The sequence below is a fragment of the Panulirus ornatus genome, chromosome 58, assembly GCF_036320965.1.
Source record: "Panulirus ornatus isolate Po-2019 chromosome 58, ASM3632096v1, whole genome shotgun sequence".
Taxonomy (NCBI): Eukaryota; Metazoa; Arthropoda; class Malacostraca; order Decapoda; family Palinuridae; genus Panulirus; species Panulirus ornatus.
Genome location: NC_092281.1, coordinates 16,863,019 through 16,882,675, shown reverse-complemented (window position 1 = coordinate 16,882,675; position 19,657 = coordinate 16,863,019). Strand labels below are relative to the sequence as shown.

Genomic DNA, 19,657 nt, shown 5'->3' with positions numbered 1-19,657 from the left:
CTTTGGGCTTGTAAAGCGTTAAGAAATACAGCAGGAGTATCCTGCTTCCATGGAAGCAATTAAAGACTTGTCTTTTTCCAGGCGTCGAGATGGACTGGATGGGGTTTTTTTTTTTTTTTTTGGTAAGGTTGAGAACTTCGTACCCATTCGAAAATTACTTTTGTTTCCATAAAGTTTATTATGATTTATTTAGATTTTGAGCCACGTGATAGGAAATTTGCAATGCTATTGATTGTCTTGTGTGGTTAAGAATTGAACTAGGTCACCTACTGGGCAGGTCATATATCCCCCCACGAATGAAAGAAAATAATCCTGTGGATTCCCTTCACGCAGACGACTCAGGATTTGAACCTGTCTTATCCTAAAGTAATCCCAATGTAATCTGACGAAAAGCAATCCCAATGTAATCTGACGAAAAGTAATCCCAATGTAATCTGACGAAAAGTAATCCCAATGTAATTTGACGAAAAGTAATCCCAGTGTAATCTGACTAAAAGTAATCCCAATGTAATCTGACCAAAAGTAATTCGTGTAATCTGACCAGACTAGGGCAGATTACCTTTAGATTACTTTCTGCGCAACAATCTAACCATTTTTGTCCCCCTGGACGTTGGGTGAAAAAAAAAAAAACAAGGTTCCTGTGCGATGGGAAGAACGACTGTGGCGACTGGTCTGACGAGGAGGGCTCGTCCGTCAACTGCACCAGGACGACGATCACCACGACCACCACTACTACAGCGCCTCCAGCAGTTTCTCAAAGTAGGTATTAGATTTCCTGTGTCTCTCTACATATAAGAGGACCTTTAGCTTGACCTCTGGGTGTCGGTTCTCGATGGTCGTAAGGATTTGGTTTGCTGTTGCATGAGCACGAAGGCCCAACTTTTTCAACACGAACAATGACCCTATAACGCGACGGTACGACTCTTTTAAGCGTGACAATACTAACCTTTAGGCATGGTGAGTGACCTAATGACCTGACCCTTAATGTAGCAAGTGTAAACCTGGTTCGTACAGGCGTGGAGTACGCGGGGGCGGAGGGGTGACTAATCTCTGAAATGGCTTAAGCTAGCGGTGTTGAAACTGTGACCAAAAAAAGGGTTAATCATCCATTACATTAATATGGCTCATTGAACGCTTGATAACCTCGTCAGTCGCCAGCATTATACGCGACGGCTTAAAACTGAATTCTCCCCGGACCAGACTATGTAAATAAGGCACATTAAGGCTCCCCATTACTTCTGAATCCACCAGAATAGAGAGGACTGTTGTGCATTTCCTCCCTCCCTACCGCTGTGGGTTGGCTGGCTCACAGCGGGGGTGGTGGTTTACTCTAAGGAACCTCGTTTTCTTTTTGAGTTAACTGAAGAATAAAATTCCAAGGCATATAACTTTGCAGTTTTGTGTGTTGTGGCAAAACACGGCAGAAGATTGGAAGTACGAAAGGAAGGATGTTAGAAGAGTTTTTCCATTAATATATATATGTTGCTTTTGGCAATATTTGACTAGATTTAAGTCTTGACAGTGAAATTTTCGATATGAAATAACCACGTATTTTCTAACTTTAACTCTTGGATGGGGGGACCACCGTGTTGCAGGGGACCGGTGCGAGGGTTACCGATGCGACGATGGCGAGTGTGTGGCCAGCGTTAGCGTCTGTGATGGCGTCGCAGACTGCTTGGACGGTTCGGACGAGGGACACATGTGTCGTAAGTATCCCGAGGGGAGAGGGGACTGCGACTTCTCGTTACTTTGCTTTCATATGATCTATTTCGGCCATCACCATCCCCAGTCATTCCAGTCCAGTCCAGTCCTGACCAATATTGCCCCAGGGCTCGCCTGGTACAAGTAGATCTCATCCCTTTACACCATGTCTCTTACTTTGCTCCTTGTGCCTCCTGGGTTATCTACGACTGCACGTGAGGAAGAACCCATCTATGGGTAGACGTGTCTTCACTCGGGGTCTCCTTCTCATCCCTTGAAAACTCTTAACATTCAACGTCGTAAACTCCAGTATGCTGTGATAAGGCATTAATTAGGTTATTCCATTTATCCACAATTCTGAGAGGATAAAAGTACTAAAAAGTTTTTTTAAAGTTTTATCTAGTCCTATTTGTTTCTCTGCCTTTCGAATAACAGTTCTTCATACTGGTTCTAGAATGTAGGAAATGGAGTAGGTAACCTTGTATAATGTTCCCCTCGAAACATTGATCTTGTTTTCTGTGTATTTTATCAGTAGTGTAATTGTTTCTTTCATTTGTCGTGTAATTGTTACTTTTATTTGTAGTGTAATTGTTTGTATATTTTCCCCTCTTTCAATCTCCTGTTGTCACCCTGGAGTTCTCTTTCAGGGGAAACTTGCATCAACAACGGTGGATGCCAACACGTGTGCCGACCCCACCCACACGGGCGTTACTGCTCTTGCCACAGCGGCTTCATCTTGGCTGACAACGGCCGGGACTGTCTGGTAACGTGTACCTTAAGGAATCGTCTTAGTCTTGCGACACTTCACCTCCATCCTACAAGGGGACAGACACGTTATATAACGTTGGTTCCCAACCATCGTCCACCGCCTGTAGTGCTCTTGCGACAGTGTAGATCGACATGTAACCTTTACCTCTTGCAGACTATCTGAAGGGTTCAGTGTCCAGTATCTCGTAGTTGTATGGTGGCTTTGGAGGAGTAGTGTGTGTGTGTGTACTACGTTAGCTTTAGGAAATTTCGTTCCCAGTAACTAGGCTGATCAACACCTTGATTGGAACGCCTAACTGTTCACACTACCTTAGGATGGAAGGAGTGGGGGAATAGTTGGGGTTATCTGGCGTTGGAAGGTTGTGATACACTTAAACCTTTTAAATGTACGAACGTGTTCATTTAAGGTAAATACTTGGTTTATAGCTTTGTATACGTTTGATTAGAGACCACTACAGCCATTACTACATCCATTCATACCACAACCTGTACACACGACCTTTTTTTTTTTACCCTAGATAAGTCCCCTTGACTGACCTCAGTAGCCCTCATCTTGCTGTTGATTTTACTGTATAGCGTGTTTTAAGCCTTTGTAGAAAATGACTTTACGGCTTTAAGAACATGAGAAGTCTTCAGATCAAATTGAGCTGTTTCATGTCATTTTCTTGTAATTTGCATGTACTATATTTGATTTATTGGTCAAAATGTCTTCCGGTTCAGAGGTGCTGATGGGATCCATAAGACGATGTTAAATATTCATTCGATTATCTGCAGGATTACCCCGAGTGTGAGGACGAGAGAACGTGCGGTCAAACCTGTGTGGAAATGAAGGGTTCCTATTACTGTACATGTCTGCCGGGCTACGCCCTGCTGCCAGACAGGAGGACCTGCAAGCCTGAAGGTACGTGGACGAATATATTCACATTTCATGTCCAGACTTGGACCTCCATGCTTGTCAGCAGCATGAACGAAGGCTTCGGCGTGAATATTGCTTCCCATTCAAGTTGCTGGGACGATATATTTGATTATAGATTTGAAGAAGGGAAAGGAATTTTGCTGGTGTGTGCGAATGTTGCTGGAAAAAAGATGAAATCATGTCTGAAGATAAGTGTTTACGTTCATTTGTAGGAATAGAGCGAAATGAAGATAAATTTGTCTTCCCTACGATTCATCTTCATATAATGGTGTGAAGGTCCCACGAAATTGACTTCCGCACGATGATATTTTCTATCGTTTATATATTATCCCCCTTCCATGCTGAATAAGTAAGGAACCCATTTCTTTAAGAACGGTTGATTTAGTTCGGGAAACGAGTTTCGTTGGATTTTCTGCAGTAGCTAAAAGTGATGAAAGGACTGATTTACCATTGGTTGTGATGTGAGCCAATTTTAGTGTGATGGTGCAACAGAGAACGACTTGTTACTAGGAAAGAGGAGGTAAAGCATGTTGGCAAAGAGATGGTGGAATCTAATCAGACAAGGTCTCGATGTATGTTGTGGAGATGACACACACACACACACACACAAGGTAGTCTAATGACACTTGTTTTAACCTCCTCCTTACAGCTGGGGAGGAGTGGGCAGTGCTGGCGTTGCCCGGGTCCCTGGTTAACATCAGCCACACTTACCAAGTCGTGAACAAGACCACACTGCCTGCCAACATGGCCATAGACTCCATCGCCTTCGACGCAGCTACAAGCGCTCTGCTATACACGGACAGTACGTACTCTAAACACTTTAGTAGCTTTTATTAACTTACAGTACGCACTCTAAACACTTCCGCAGTGTTTATCAACTTTTATTGAATCCTTAGTCTCTCATAATTTTTGGCTCTTTCTCACGAAACTTGATTTGTCAAGTTAAACTTGGAGTAGCTTTTGTGTGATAGGTGGCAGTAGCAACCATTTTTACCCTCTGAGTGTCATGTTACTCTGTTGTCAGAGACCCGTGGAATAATTGGCTCGATGACGGTGAACAAGGAAGGTGTGAGCCAGGAGAGCGAAACGCTTCTAAGCCAAAGAAGTAACCCACAAGGTCTGTCGCTCGATCCCAAGACGGCAAACTTGTACTTCTCCGAGTTCTTCGGGATCCAGACGCCACAGGAGGAGGAGGACCGTGTGAAGAGAGATGGGGACATGAGCAACAACAGACGGGAATACTCTGTATTATTGGTCAGTCGATAGGACGGAGGTGTCGAGGTCTGAGGGGTTTCTTTTCTTCGACATTCTCACATTTCAGGAAAATATTGTTCATAATTTTGCATCACGGTAACTTTTCTCGACACCTTAAACAAGGCTCGAGTTCCATAATGGTTTAACACTGTTCATCCTCCTTGTGTGACATAGGTGTGTGGGATGCACAATAAGGAGTGTGGCCTTGTCTACCACGCCGTTAACAAGGTGATTCCCTCGACCTATGTGGCTACTCACAAGCGCATGCTGTTGTATTGCACCAATAACCTGGGTCAAGAGAACGAGGCAGAAATTGTGGCGTCTCTCTTGGATGGCTCAGGACGACAGGTGCTCTGGGAGAACAAGGTACTGTGTGTTGACGTGAGGACAGACAGGAGGAGGTAGGGTGTACAGTTCTGTGGGTGCCTGTAGTGCAGAATGACTGATTTCCTCACTCTGACTGGAAAATATCATCGATTGATGGTTGCTCTCCCTAGTGAGTAGGTCAAGGATGAATATGATGAAAGTCCGGCTTATGTAGATGGATTATTGGCCAGGTTATGACCTTAAGTTTGTTCTTATGAGAGCAAATGTACTCTCTTAAAATCTTTTAGTATTGCTTTCACCCATTTACTAATTTGTCTCGTTAATACTTGCGTTAAGTAGAACGGTCACTAGCCACTCTTAATTACATGAAATGCAATGATATCCACTCATTCCTCCCTCAGACGACTGACATAACGTACTACCATATCATCAACACTGTTATATAATATTCAAAAAGGCATTGGTTACGTTACGTAACTCGACAGTGTGTGTTCCCTTCACCACAATCTCTAACCTGCTTTGCTGATGCTTGTCAAGACTTGCTTTACTTATCCATCGATATAAGACATTCTTAATGTTTACCATGGCGAAAGTTCCCATCGTATGAACGTAATTGCCACACATGATTAGCTACAAGAGTTCCCTGATGTAATGTGTACCAGTCGAGTGATCTGCCACTGTAAGGACATAGTCTGAGTCTTCCCCTCATCGTTACCTGTATATCTACAGTTCATCCAGCAGGTGTGGTGATGACCTCCTGTGGTAGCTGGACGTACCACCACCTCAACACGCGAATAATGCCGATGACTGTGGCCTTCCTCAGGTGGTGCGATGCGGGTCCGTGGTGGCGGACGAGGGGAAGGCCAGAGTGTACTGGACGGACACCTCGCTCAACACCGTGGAGACTGTGACGTGGCAGGGCACCAACCACAGGGTCGTCCAGAAACACCAGGTGAGTTGCACTCTACGTTTCCTGTGCTCCACGAGATCCCTCCGCCCAAATGAAGCGACTGCTAGATGAATGCTGCTCATACCCTCGTATGAACAGAAGTATAAACATTGATATTAAAACACTTGTGCATAAGTGGCAGGCTAAAATAAGCATACTGATCTTTTATTTATTATTCATTACTCCATCCTCTAGCCTTTTATAAAGCTTAAATGAATGCATCTGCTAATTTCGAGTATTACTTAAATCTTATGAATCGTTTCAAACCTGGAACTGGACCCTACCTCGCTCACTGAAAGCATCACTTCAGGTTCATTCGCCAGTTGGGCTGACGCTGACTGGTAAGTGGGTCATGTGGGTTAACAAGGGAGGTCATGACCTCGTCCGCTGCCGTAAGTACGATGCCAGTGTGTGTGAACTGAAACCATTACCGTCAACTGCGCATGCGTTGCTCGTCTCCTCACCCGTCTTTTACGATGGTAAGTCGTTTCCTCTTACTTTGTTACTCGCCCTCACCTGTGGCCACTGTTACCTTACATACGGCACTAGTAATGATGTGGACTTAAAAGATAACAGTCCTGACCCTTACCAATATTTCATTCTCAGGACCAGACGCATGCGATTCTATGGAATGTCGGTACGCCTGCACGTCCAGCAACGGAACCGCTAAGTGTATGTGTCCAGTGGGTCTTAAGGAGTCGCGGGAACAGGCAGGAGAGTGCGCGGAGGTATGTAACGTGGTAGGCTGAGGTGGGAACACAATGTCAACGACGTAGAGACGAGAGAGTCTCTGGTAGGGAGCAATGTAGGAGGGTGTGGCGTCAACGCGATTTTGTATGAGGCAGCGGTTCTTCGGAAGTTTGTTAATGTCGTCTCTTATGGGGTATTGCATAGCCACGAGTTTGGTTAGGTACGTCATTTGCATTTATATGAAGCCAGAATGACCGAACTGAATGACATTGCGTTTCTGTTCCCCGAGTGAGAATGGGGAATGGTCATTCGGTAGCCGTTGGACACTTTGTGCCCCAAAGTATTTCGACAGTTTGGTTTACTGGACGGTAATAGTCATTTCAGAAGGATAAGAATCTTGAGCGTTTCTATAATGTCCCCAGAGCCAGTGTATTCTATCTATAGTCGGGGTCTATTCCAGAGCCAGTATATTCTATCTATAGTCTGTTTCTATTCTTTAAATAGATTATTTGAACCGTATATTGAACTCTGGTAAACTTGTCTATTGTGATGTGTGCTGCCTCCTCCTCCTGACGTTAACTTTCGTCTTCAGTTGACAGCATGTGCGACAAACCCTTGTCAGTCCAGAGGACTTTGTGAGCCACACTCTGATCAAGACTACACCTGCAGGTAAGTACCAGTACCTTCAGTAGTGCTACAGCTGTGCAGTGCGTGGGCGACACTTCCTCCCTCAGCTGGAGTTGCAGCGTTTGTTTGCTCATAAATGAACAAAAGAAAAAAAAAAAATGCTTTGCCTTCATTGTATCTTGCCTGGAATTATTTACATTATTTATCTGGAATTATTTACATTTAAAGTGAAATAGTTCGCCTTTGAGTATATTTCTTTCTCGTAACTAATCTTTTGTGTGTGTACCACAAAAGCGAAACTGGTGACTGTTATCTTCATCTGGCCAAGTCGGTCATAGCAATCGGCGAACAGTAAAAATCTAATGTTTGTTTAACGTTAGCAACTTGCTATGTATTACAGTGGTATATATTACACGGAAGTCTGGAGACCTGCATTACTCCAACGTGTCATTATCCTGCAGATGTGCTGCAGGTCATACAGGTCTGCACTGTGAGGTTGCAGAAGAGCAGGTCACGCCTGCGAGTTCTGGCTCCTCCACCGTTGTTGCTGTGATTCTCGTGTTGCTGTTCCTGGGTCTCGCAGCCTTTGGTCTCTACATGTACAAAAAGAAACCATTTACACTCTGGAGAGGCAAGAGAGGAAGGTGAGAAACCCCGCCAGCAGTAAGTTGGGTTGTGTATAGTCTCAAGGTAAATGTAGGTATCATTTTACGTACACACGTCTTGAAAACGCCTCGGCAAATCATTATCAGGAACAGACGAAAAATGGTCTCGTTTAAACACGCACACGCATTCTCTCCGCATCTTGCCTTGTGTACCGAGGGCAGAGCCTACAATCCACACCCGAACCCTAGATTTAATTCTATGGTTCGCCTCTTAAGCCTTATATACCTTGGCTCAGGATATCTTGTCACCTCAGATGGTCCTCGTGATTCTCTTTTTGAACACGTTCCTCCTTTATTTAGCATCCCGAACTGCGGATTATTTCTAATTCCTGGTGTTGGATTCCCTCTTTCAACAGCTACTGTATAGATTCATAAGTAGAGAGAGAGAGACGTTCAACTGTGGAATCCGTCTAGATGACGCAGGTTAAATAGGTTCATTCATTAAGAAGTTTTGTTCCTTCATCTTGATGATGTGAAGTTTTCGTCATCAGTCAGGTGTTCCGCTTCGTTAACCCGGCCTTCGGCGTGATGAGCGACCAGGACATAGTGAATGATGGCGTCACCTCCGGCAGTAGCCCATCCAGTAACAGGAACCCAATATCCAAGAAGACCTCCTACAACCCAGTGGCGTCCAGCAATAACAACTTCGAGAACCCGATCTTCAAACACGAAGGAAATCAGGTTTGAAGATTACCTTTTTTTTTTTTTGGATTTTTTTTCTTATTGGTTTAGTGCAAATTTTTTTTTTTTGTATAGGCTTCATTTATAAGCCTTGGTTGATGGAGTTCAGTGTGTGGCAAAACACGAAAAAGAGTACTTGCAAATATTTCTGTATTCGCAAAGTACACGAAGTTGAATTTTTCGGTTCGTTTTGTAACTATTCAGAATTTTACTTTCAAAGTTATTGCTCAGAAAAAAATGAATTATTTGTGCATTTAATGACCATAATATTTCAATCTTTTATCTACAGAAAAGTAACATTTTGGGGAAAAAAAAGAGATTGTTTACCAGTTCTAATTATAACAACTTTCGCATATAAATGTCATTAACTTATGTATATGTACATCCAGGTGAACACCAGTATCGACTCTGCTGTGGTCAGCAGCACAGGCTCCCCAACTGCAATCAACATCCCGGCTCACCATATTGACCTGACCTCGCCCCTGACGCCGTATGTATCACCCCAGTACAACGAGAGGAACAAAAGACTGTGTCGTGTAGGTGTTTGAAACAAAAGCTAGATCACACTGAAGAGGGTTTTCGCGCATGTAGGAGTCGTCCGTCTTGCATTGTACTACTTGGCTGGAGCTGGGAGAACTCTTGTGTCTCGTTCCATGTCCTGGTGTTGGCAGCTGGAGGCTCCGCTGCGTAAGCGACGTCGTGTGTACATCACTTTAGTGGTTGTCGGGTTTCCACGAGAGGGTCAGATGGTGCTATGATATGTATACCTTGAGGGGCTGTCCATGAAGACTGCTTCTGGTGCTTCCTCCAGCATGGTGATGGGAGAATAGTATCTGCTTTACTTGTGGGAGGGGAACAAACTTGCCTGTGTGAGTTTAAGAACTTTGGGTTCTAATTTCATCAACTGGGGTTTCCTTTCTTTGTTTAGGGAAAATTATGCCATACCCTGATTGGGAGGGATGTAACTAAAGTTCCCTGGTTGTGAATCATGTCTTCAGACTTTAGAAAGTTAATTTACACTGGCAAGTATTTGTTCCGTGTTGAGGGATGAATCTTAAATGCACTGAAGTGTAAGACGAGTGCGTCACAATGTTTCTTAACCACGTCACGGTAGCGACTGTAGGAAGAGTTAGGTCTCGCCTGGCAGTCGGCATATCATCCTTAAACCATGAGGGAATGATGCATATGGAGTGTGGATTGCTCCTTATACTAGACGGGTTGTCCTCCAGTCTGGTGACGAGAGGAGGAGCAGTATGTTCGAGTCAGAACCTGGTATCGTTAGATCCTTAAAGTCTCACGTAAAATACAGTACTCCCAGAAGCCTTTGGTGTCTGGGTTTATCTCGTGCTTTAACTTTCACATTTAACTAACCTGAATCTGTCTCCTGCAGGCAGACGCAGCAGGAGAAACCTTTTGGAGAGATGCAGAGGCCCGATTGGACCTTCTCTCCGTACAACCCTCTGGCAGTGTAAACACACCACCCATCCGATGCGGTATGGCTCGACTCGCTGGTGGAAGACCTGAAGACAAATTTAAAATCATTGTTGATGTACAAATGTATAATAATATTATGTTAATTAAATTAATGTCCGTTTAAAAAAGTCGTGTTCTTATGACCTTTTTAAGAAACGAGTTTTGGTTGGAAGGTAGGAAACTTTGAAATTCAATGACTAGACCAGGTGAGAAGAGAGTCTGATAGAAGTGACCACAAGAACCAAGTTTTACAGGCCAATGGGTGATTAGGAGATATGTAGAGGCTGCAGGTTGTAAGATCGTGTACTATGTACATGATCTGTAATTATCACCAACTTGCATAAGCAGGTCCAGATACGAAGGTAAATTATGCATGTCTAAGTAGATGTATGCTAAAACCTCCACCGGATAACATGCCATAGTCGACAGTGATGGCCTTCCTATCAATATTGGAAATGTTACGGGATATTTAGAAGAATGCAGAGTTTGCCCTCTGTGTCGTAGGGCTACCAAGTAAACAAAAAGCCCATGTCACTATGTACAAAATACAGTTAGGTGTATATATCTCTTCCCTAGTTTGTGTTCATTTACGATTAAAACATCTATAAAGCATTTATAGACTAAATGTGTTCATGTAGTCTAGACGTATTTTGTCTCCTATTCTTGGTCACAATATATAGGTAAAGCAGTGAAGCGGTGATCTTACAGAAGCGATCTGGTACAGGAACAGAGGTTGAAGTTGTCGCTCGCTGAACCTGAAATTCCTCCCATAATTAAATGGATACCAGATTGACATCCCACGGTCCCGTCCTCGAGAGCAACAGGACACCAGACGGATTGCTGTCAGCATTTAGAGATACTACCTTGGCCAAGAGACCTGCACCTGTAAGTGGTCCTCCGGATGAAAGTGATGAGGCCTGATGTATGCATGCTCCTTTGTTCTCTGTTGTGGGTCGCACCCAGCACGCCTCGCACACCCTGTCTCCTACACTCGTTGGTGGCTGCGACCCTACACGAACACTGTGCGATGGGGGCTCGTTTTGTGTGTGTGTGTGTGTGTGTGTGTGTGTGTGTGAACTTTCTCGGCAGGTCGGTTACACAATTAGTAAGACTCTGGGGAAACTGCTATGGTCCCAGGACTTTAATGGTTCGAGCGGCGGGAAGTGGACCTGTAAACGTGATATTAGCATGCAGAGTTGATCGGATTCCCTGTGGATGAATGGATATTGGGTACGGTATAGCCTCGCTGCGTATGAAATTCTGCGGTGGTGTGGGTCTGGCTACAGCGTGGTAGCCTCCTGCAAGTCCCAGGTCGAGGAGTGGGTGAGTGTGGGGGCCGTCTGAGAGGAGGAGGAGGTCCTTGGGCTAACGTACTCCTCCTCGCGAGTGTAGCGGTATGTGCAACGAATACCATTCCCGAGTTACAAAGGGGAGTGAGGAGCGACAGCTCGAGAAGGTAAGACAAAGGAAAGTTGGTGTAGGATTTGGAGAAGGAAGTGAAGGCAAGGATGACTGGGGTTAAGGAAAGGTAGGGTGAGGGAAAGTAAGGCATGAGAGAGTGAGGGAAGGTAAGGCTACAGTGAGCTATGATGGTTTATGTGGGTAAGAGAGGCAAGGAAGGATAGAAATGAATTGATAGATGCATAAGTCGAGGTGAGAGGGAGGTCATGCGAGAGGAATAGAGTTTAAGACAGTGCAATGAAGAGGAGACAGAGGGAAGGGTAAGAATGTATCAGTAGATCACAAGATGGGTAGGAGGGTTGTAGGGTCCGGATCTGATGGTGTGTTTACTTTTCATCAATTGTGGTGTCAACAACAGAGAACCTCCGGCCATATACTGTACGTACCCAGGTACACTGAAGAGTTTCTATCTTTTCCCCATGTTGAAGTGTACCTTAAGTAGTAGTTTTTACATATGGACCTTCCTTAGCTCTTCCACCAGGAAAAAGTAAATGGGGAAAAGTATGCAAGATTATTTTCAGGCATTACTCTGATAGCAAATAGTTCTACAATTGTGAACAGGTCCTTTATAGTCGTCAGTAAAGGGACGCCCTTATTCAGTTGCCTTTATCTTCCCCAAAGAACCATTGCAACGGAGGTGTGGAATCTATTCTATGAGTGGTGTGTGGCCTGGTAGGTGGGGAATGTAGCTTGCATATTATGTTTTGGACTAATTTCTTCTACCATTTTTTTCCAGAGTATTTCCGTACGACAGTGAACAAAAGGGAATGATCGAGGAACTCGAGAACAGACAGTCTGCGGAAAGGGACGAAGAACTTCGCGACAAATGAAAATCGTAAGAGACGAGGGAAGGACAATTTAGTGGCAGGGGTAGTCTGAGGAAGACTGCATCGGGGAAGCTATTCGAAGCCTAAATCCCTAAGACTGGACTGGAAAGAAGAAAAGGACTGTAGAGGCTAAGATGCTGTAAGTTTGCTATCAGGAAAACCTACTAATGTAATCTAGAAAACTTAATGAATTACTTTCCTTGTTCTCCTTGAACCTCTTTGTTTATTTTCCCCGCACCAAAGGTACAGCTATTATGCAGAGCTTAGAGATAATATCTGAGAACTGCTTTAACTGTTTGCTGAGATTAACAACTACCTCAAAGTTACTTACTTAGGAATCTCCATCCATCATTTACTACACGAGAGATCCACTAAGAACACCCCCCAGCCAGTCAGTCAGTCTCCTGCCCAAATGCCAGAATCAGACACACTTCCCAACCTGGAAGAAACTCTTCCAACACCACAATCTGACGTCTAACCCCATCTTTTAAACCTGGCTATATACCCATCACAAATCCTGCTCAATTCTTTTATTCCCCTTTTCTACTATTTTTTTACCGACTCAAAGTTAGACCATCTATGGATATTGTGGTGCTCGTCCATCTATAAGATCTGCTAAACTTCTCGAAGGCCATTTCTTTGACCCATTGTGGACGAGAACTTTGGTGGACGACGTATCTTACGGCACAAGTATGCCAAGTGTTGTCCTCTTAAAGAACTTGCGAGCTCAACTGAAATATGTTTAGCGTTTTGCAGGCGTAAACAGCCGTGGGAGTCGACTTTGCCTGCAGGAGACGAGGTGGCTCCTCACTGATCATCCTATATGAGAAAAGTCTGGCATGGGGGAATACAAGGGATGAAAAACATCCCAAGCTTTGTCCTGGAACTTGTGCTGATGATCATAGTTACATGGTGGCTCGTGTCCACTTTTACCTTCCTTCAGAAATGGGTGGAGGTTTGAGATAGTCTAAGCAACAACAAAGGTAAATAAGACATAGGTCTTGGTATCAAGTGTCGACGAGTCCTACCGCCATGTTGAGGGTGACTGAGGAGAGAGAAAAGACCTGAGTAAATCTGAGGCGATAATTCTTGACTGTCGATAGTGGAATCTACCTCAGTTGGGTTAAAGTTCTCGTTTAGAAGATGTATGATTGATTTTGCTGGATTTTAGCAACAATGTGAGAGAAGAAGAACACTACTATGCCAGGCACACCATGAGCTAAGAGCAGTACCATCACTTAAGCTATAAAGATCAACAACGACCAACAGAGGTAATCATGCAGGTAGAGAGGGTACGGAAGAGACGAAGTGAGGCTGTACGAAGCAAGACACACACACAAAGAGCAAGGAAAACCTTAACGCAAGTCAAGTCATAAGCGAGCACAAACAGATCATCCAGGTAACCTGTGGGTACACGGAGGAATCAAGCCACCTGACCCGTGCCAGCACGAGGGAAGCATCCACCTGGCTCGTGCCAGTAGCAGGGGATCATCCACCTGGCCCCGTGCCATCAGCAGGGGATCATCCACCCTTACTCGTGGCAGTACGAGGGAAGCATCCACCTGACCCATGCTAGCACGAGGGAAGCATCCACCTGGCTCGTGCCAGTAGCGGGGGATCATCCACCTGGCCCCGTGCCATCAGCAGGGGATCATCCACCCTTACCCGTGGCAGGACGAGCGAAGCATCCATCTGGCCCAGTGCCATCAGCAGGGGCTCATCCACCTTACCCGTGCCAGTACGAGGGAAGCATCCACCTGACCCATACCAGCACGAGGGGATCATCCACCTGCCCTGTGCCAGTACGGGGGAATCATCCACCTGGCCTGTGCAGCACGAGTGGATCATCCATGAATAACCTGAAGGTACGAAAAAGGTAATTGGCGGCAACATACAATACATAGTCAACATGTCCCAGTACACAACAGGGAGCACTATGACATTGCTGCTCGTTACTCCTTCATTGAAAAACAAATGAAAATCCTGGAGAGTGAGAGGGAGACGAGTGACCAGTGTGAGGGAATGAGAGCATAAAAGGCGTATCAACAGGAACACAGGGTGAGGGAATATGAGAGGAAAATGGGGTGAGAATATGGAGTGAGGAGGATTCACAACAGGACAGGTTAGGGTCAATAGGGACCAATGTAAAAACACGTGCAGCCTCCCTCACTCATGTAGAAGGTTCAGCATGGATATTGCACAGTGAAGATGGGACATTAATTCAAATATAAATCTTAACAAGTGAAATTATATGACAATGAATAACGAGATAAGTCTGGTGAACAATGATGAAAAAAAAGTCTAGTGAACAATAACAAAACACGGAATAGGTTTAGTGAACAAAGTATTATGTCATTAAAGATGAGAGATCGAGACAATAACATCACGTTTGATAGCAATAACCTTAATGAATCTGCCACTCAGACAGACGGTTATTGTGTGCACAGAATCTGGAAGTGACATAACCTATTGGGCTGCTGAACTGATCTATCATTGTCCATCAAGCAGGAGGAGGACAACGACTTATTTTCCCCCCCCCCCAGAGAAGGACAGGTTCATCTCCACCGACACAGTACGCCTGAACCAACTGAAACATCTTGATCAACTGAAATACTGGGAACGTCATTGTAATTGTCTGCCCACTCATTCGAACACCAACGAAATCAGAAGTCTAGCAATCTAGACTGTTGGAATCATGATGGAAATAACTACAAAGAAAATAGTTCCTTTCCTTCCTCCTCGAGAGGATTAAGGCTTAAAGCTGACCTAACGTCTGATTTCGTAGCTAGAAATATTAAGCTTAAAAACAAAAGCCTTGCCCAGTAGAATTTCCATACCAGTATAATTTCCAGCATGGTCTTCCCGCAGGATGATGCGCTGGAGGGAAGGGGTTTCCGGGGAGGAGCCAGCTGCTCCATTGTACTTCATCTACATAGGAATTTACGATGCTTTATCCGTCCCTCCAGCACATAACCTCATCATAGACCATTAACTCGCCTCTTCTATGGCTTTCTTAGGTTCTCCTACATATCACCACCACCAACACTACTTACCTTACCACTACCACCAACATCCCCGCAACTACCTACCCGCCACCACCACCACCACCAACACTCACTTCATGCTGGAGAACAAAGAAGCAGGACGTGAGGCAAGAGCTCCTCGGGGACCCACGGTGCGTTGTCATCACTGTCAAGAAACAGGAAACATTTAGAGGAAGATTTAGTGACGGATCAATAAGCTCTTTACATCTACGTGTCTTTTGTGCTGAGACACATGTATCGCATGTGTTCCCTCACGTATAAACATGTGTGACATTTAAAATTGCATATGAATATCATCCTTTTTTTTTCTAAGTCAACTATATCCGGTCTTCTCCAAACTGAACTCTGCCAGCGGGACAAACTGACAACAGAAAGTGTCAAGAGGAATACGTGGTTGTGTGAAGGTGTCCTCCACAGATCAGCCGGTGGGGAAGGGGGATGAGTAATCAGGGGAACAGCCGTCCTTGTCTGACAACCCTGGACCTTCATCCATCTAGTCTGGTGTTGTCAACACAAGAAAGAGCTGCTCCTTCTCTTCCCCCATTAGCAAGAATTAAAAATACACGTCCAGAGCTTCGAGGTAGCTGGCACTGTATATTCTAGTTATTCCTATATACCAAAGACTCATCAGTGATGAATAATGACTTAATCATATACCATGGGTGAAGCCCCACAAGGGCGCATGGTTTACTGACTCATAAGAATCTCTTATCTACTCCTGTTGTCGTCACTGGGCAGCTGTGGCAGTAACCTTCACTGATCGTCATTCCTGCAGAACGGAAGTCACCACTGGTCTTACCAGTTGACCGAGACCAATGTAGCAAAGGGAGGAGATTCTGGGACAAAATGGGTATCATATGTTGACACTGTGGCGTATCAGTGAGAAAGTTTTCCATTCCGTAGAGATAACATGTCCCTCTTCCCTGGTCTGTTGGGGTCGGTGTTGACGGTATAGTAACACATCATGGGGCTCTGATGATGACATATTGGTTAGCCGTCAGGGCTTCGTGGGCGATACCGCTACCCTAATGTAGCATCTTTTATCGTAGCGTTACGCTAGTGACGATGTCTGAGCCTCGGCTTATATGAGACACGTTGGCGGACGTTCTCCACAAACTTTCATCCTGACGTGAACCTTCCTCAAACTGGCCACTCTCCTGATGGATGCATGCGATGCTACGATGCTCATGCAATTCTGTGCATTCGTACTCTAATAGCAAATAGGACCAACAGTATAGTGTTACCTGTTGATCTGTAGCATCACCGCTCGTTCGTAACAGCCTACCTACGTTCCCGTAGAGTCGATAAACACGAAGCGACGCTGCCTCTGTTCGGGATGGTCGATGTGCGCCGCGGGACAAAGACTATGTTTGTTTTGGAATTCTATGGAACAGAAAATGGAAGGGTTTTGCCTCAGAGCGAGAGCGGTGTGTAGGAGGAGGCTCCTCCTCCACCAGCGAATGATACCAGAGGGAAAGGTTCACAGTAACAAAGCGTGTCGGGATGGTGTCCTTCGAAACTCTGTAGGGATGGAACAACCGGAGGATATTACATGAAACTCAGCAAGAAACTAAAGAAAAGATATACAGGAGTAACTATTGTAGGTATAAAGTGTTGGAAGAAGAGAACAACCTGGAAGTGGACGTTATAAATGCAAGGAGCATAGCAAAGTATAAAAAGTTGTGTGATAGTAGCGAATATTCAAGAGATGAAGGCTCCACGAGCGTAAAACTCCCTCCTCGTACAGTACAAACACGTAATCACCCACCCACACACACCCACACACACACCCACATACACACCCACACACACACACACGCTATATCCAATCCATCACTTCTGTTCTGAAGGGTAAAAAACTATATATCGTTCATCTTCTCACCATCTCTCACCATAGCAGTGCGTGTGATGTTCCCAGGAGACAGTGATGTGTGGCGGTGTGGGTCACCCAACAGCTGGCCCTCGGATTCATGTTGGAGGAAGGTTAACTCGTCCCTGAACCACGTAAGTTATGTCATCAGGACTCGTGTCGCGTCTGCAGCATGATGGCTGAAAGATGCAGAAAATTGTGAATATTTTGAGGTGGAAAATGAAGGAAACGTATTTTTCGGCTTGAGAGCTGGGCAGAAATCTGAGCTGGTTTCTTTAGTGAATTACTGAAGGGAAGGTTGAAGACTTTCCCCGAGTGTTGCTCTCAAGGCAGACGAAGATGGAATATTTCTTAACGTAAAAATTTTACTGAATGCGATTCGTTGTTGTGTTTATTTGTATATATATGTACGTATTTCTCCTGTTTTATGTGTATAGTTGTTTATATGTGTTTGTGTGTGTATATATATATCAGTGTGTATGAGAGTAAGTGCATGTATATGTATGTTTGTAGGTCTATGTCTGTGTAGTGTTTCTCTGTTTTATGTTTCTATGACTTTCAAACCAATCTTGATTACGCGAAGGGGATGTTGTAAGATTGTGATGAAGCAAATAAACCAACTGACACCCGAACAAGTACTGAACGCTGAATCTGGCGAGCAAATATCCCGATTTGAGACAAGAGTTGGGCCCTGGGCATCTGTAGTTGTCAGCATGGAGTGAAATGAGTCTAGGTTCTCACGCTGGTCGGGTCTAACCTAAGCTGATTATGATCGACCAAGTTCTACTGTATATTCAACAGATGCGTTCTACATGGCAATGGCCGCATGGGCGCGTGTACTCTGCCGTGGTCTCCTAACGTTGAGCGATGTGTTGCGCCGGTGACAGATGAGCTATCTCAAAAACCCCGTAAGATCTAAGGAAAAGAAATGTAATAATGAGTAATGATACATCGAGCAGTAGACGCTGGTTGTCCCCACGTGAGTGTGCGGGATCACCCGTAGGATCCTCCTAGGTCGTGATCAGGACCTGTGAGTGTGTCCTCCGAGCGGTGGGTGAGTGAGAGGCGGGACCTCGGTGGCTCGGAGTGGAGGGTGAGGCAGGGAGGAGGTTAGCATAAGGCGTTTGCTCCCACAGCTTGGGTGACCCGGCGTCCTCACTCATCGATCAATGGTACCCAGTCAAGTGTGGGTAGGATGATGATGGTGGTTGTAGGTCTTAATATGAGAGGAGCATGGGTCATTTTAGTGCTCATATATATATATATATATATATATATATATATATATATATATATATATATATATATATATATATATATATATATATATAGTAAGTCACAGTTGATGCGCGTGATCTAGCATTTTCTGATAACCTCGAGGAAATGTGCGAAACACGATGAGGACATGGAGGGACTTATCGTGTTTTCATTTTCTCCATCGTTGTTATTGACAGACGTAGATATCAAGACGGACAGACAGATGGACAGAGAGATGTTGAGAATCAAGAGTACCGAGTGACGACGAACCAAACGTACCTTCCAGCTAGGCTGGAGTACTCAAGGACTCACGGTGACCCAAACCAACTCTCAGACCCCAACCTTGTACCAAGAGAATCAATAGAGGTAATGAGTAAACTAAGTGACTGGCGCGTGCCACATCAACACCAGCAGAGCCACGGCTTCCTCTCATACTCCCTCACGAGAAGCGAGGTTAGGAGTCAGTCAGAAAACCAAGGTGAGAATAAGGTCCGAGTTCTCGTGTGACGTAATTCTATCTTCGCATGACACCGGCAGAGCGACCTCGACTCGGGAAAACGTAATGTGGCCGAAGAATCATATCATAACATTTCAACCTGGCAGAGGGAGGATGATATATCCAATTCCAAGTTCTCTTCGGTGTTGGTTCAGCCATACGGACGTGGAAGAGTCCACTTTATTTACGGGGGTTCCTGGGGGGGCATGTGACCTTGGTGGATCAAGAGAGGAGGGTGGAATTACCAACGTGCTGGTACGTCTTTGTCTCTTCCAACAGTTGCCTGAAGCAGATGACAGGACGGCCCACGGACCCCAACCCCTCACTAACGGGCCCCAACCCCCTCACAACTATGAGGAATGTACAAGGATGGTCTCTCCTGGTATTCTATCGCCGTTCTCACGGCTCGTGACTGGTGTGAGGATGATGAACGTCTTCCAGCAAAGCCATGTATGGGGCGAACAGACCAACTGATATTGTTCGTAATGAGCCAACAAAACCTCTTGTCAATTATCAGGACGCCATGGTAGATATTTCGATATGTCTTCTATTGTGATGATGGTATTTTCCCCAACGAAACTGTCGAAGAAATCGCGAGCCTGTGGCAAGCTTACGTATCATGGATGTTTGGCCATCGCTAACTTTAAGGAC

The 19,657-nt window shown here is 44.9% G+C and overlaps 1 protein-coding gene across 1 annotated transcript in view; it reads left to right on the top strand.

The window, feature by feature from the left end:
* The window catches only part of LOC139766582 (uncharacterized), a 36,423-nt gene extending 26,244 nt beyond the window's left edge, over nt 1–10,179 (top strand). The window contains exons 27-41 of the mRNA XM_071695432.1: nt 635–759; nt 1,596–1,706; nt 2,349–2,464; nt 3,244–3,370; nt 4,035–4,187; nt 4,410–4,639; nt 4,814–5,005; nt 5,790–5,918; nt 6,226–6,394; nt 6,522–6,643; nt 7,198–7,274; nt 7,694–7,876; nt 8,389–8,578; nt 8,968–9,068; nt 9,969–10,179. Of these exons, the coding sequence (XP_071551533.1) occupies nt 635–759; nt 1,596–1,706; nt 2,349–2,464; nt 3,244–3,370; nt 4,035–4,187; nt 4,410–4,639; nt 4,814–5,005; nt 5,790–5,918; nt 6,226–6,394; nt 6,522–6,643; nt 7,198–7,274; nt 7,694–7,876; nt 8,389–8,578; nt 8,968–9,068; nt 9,969–10,050 (2,107 nt within the window). The 3' untranslated portion in view covers nt 10,051–10,179. The remainder of the gene's footprint in view (nt 1–634; nt 760–1,595; nt 1,707–2,348; nt 2,465–3,243; nt 3,371–4,034; nt 4,188–4,409; nt 4,640–4,813; nt 5,006–5,789; nt 5,919–6,225; nt 6,395–6,521; nt 6,644–7,197; nt 7,275–7,693; nt 7,877–8,388; nt 8,579–8,967; nt 9,069–9,968) is intronic.
* Nucleotides 10,180–19,657: the final 9,478 nt, after the last annotated feature.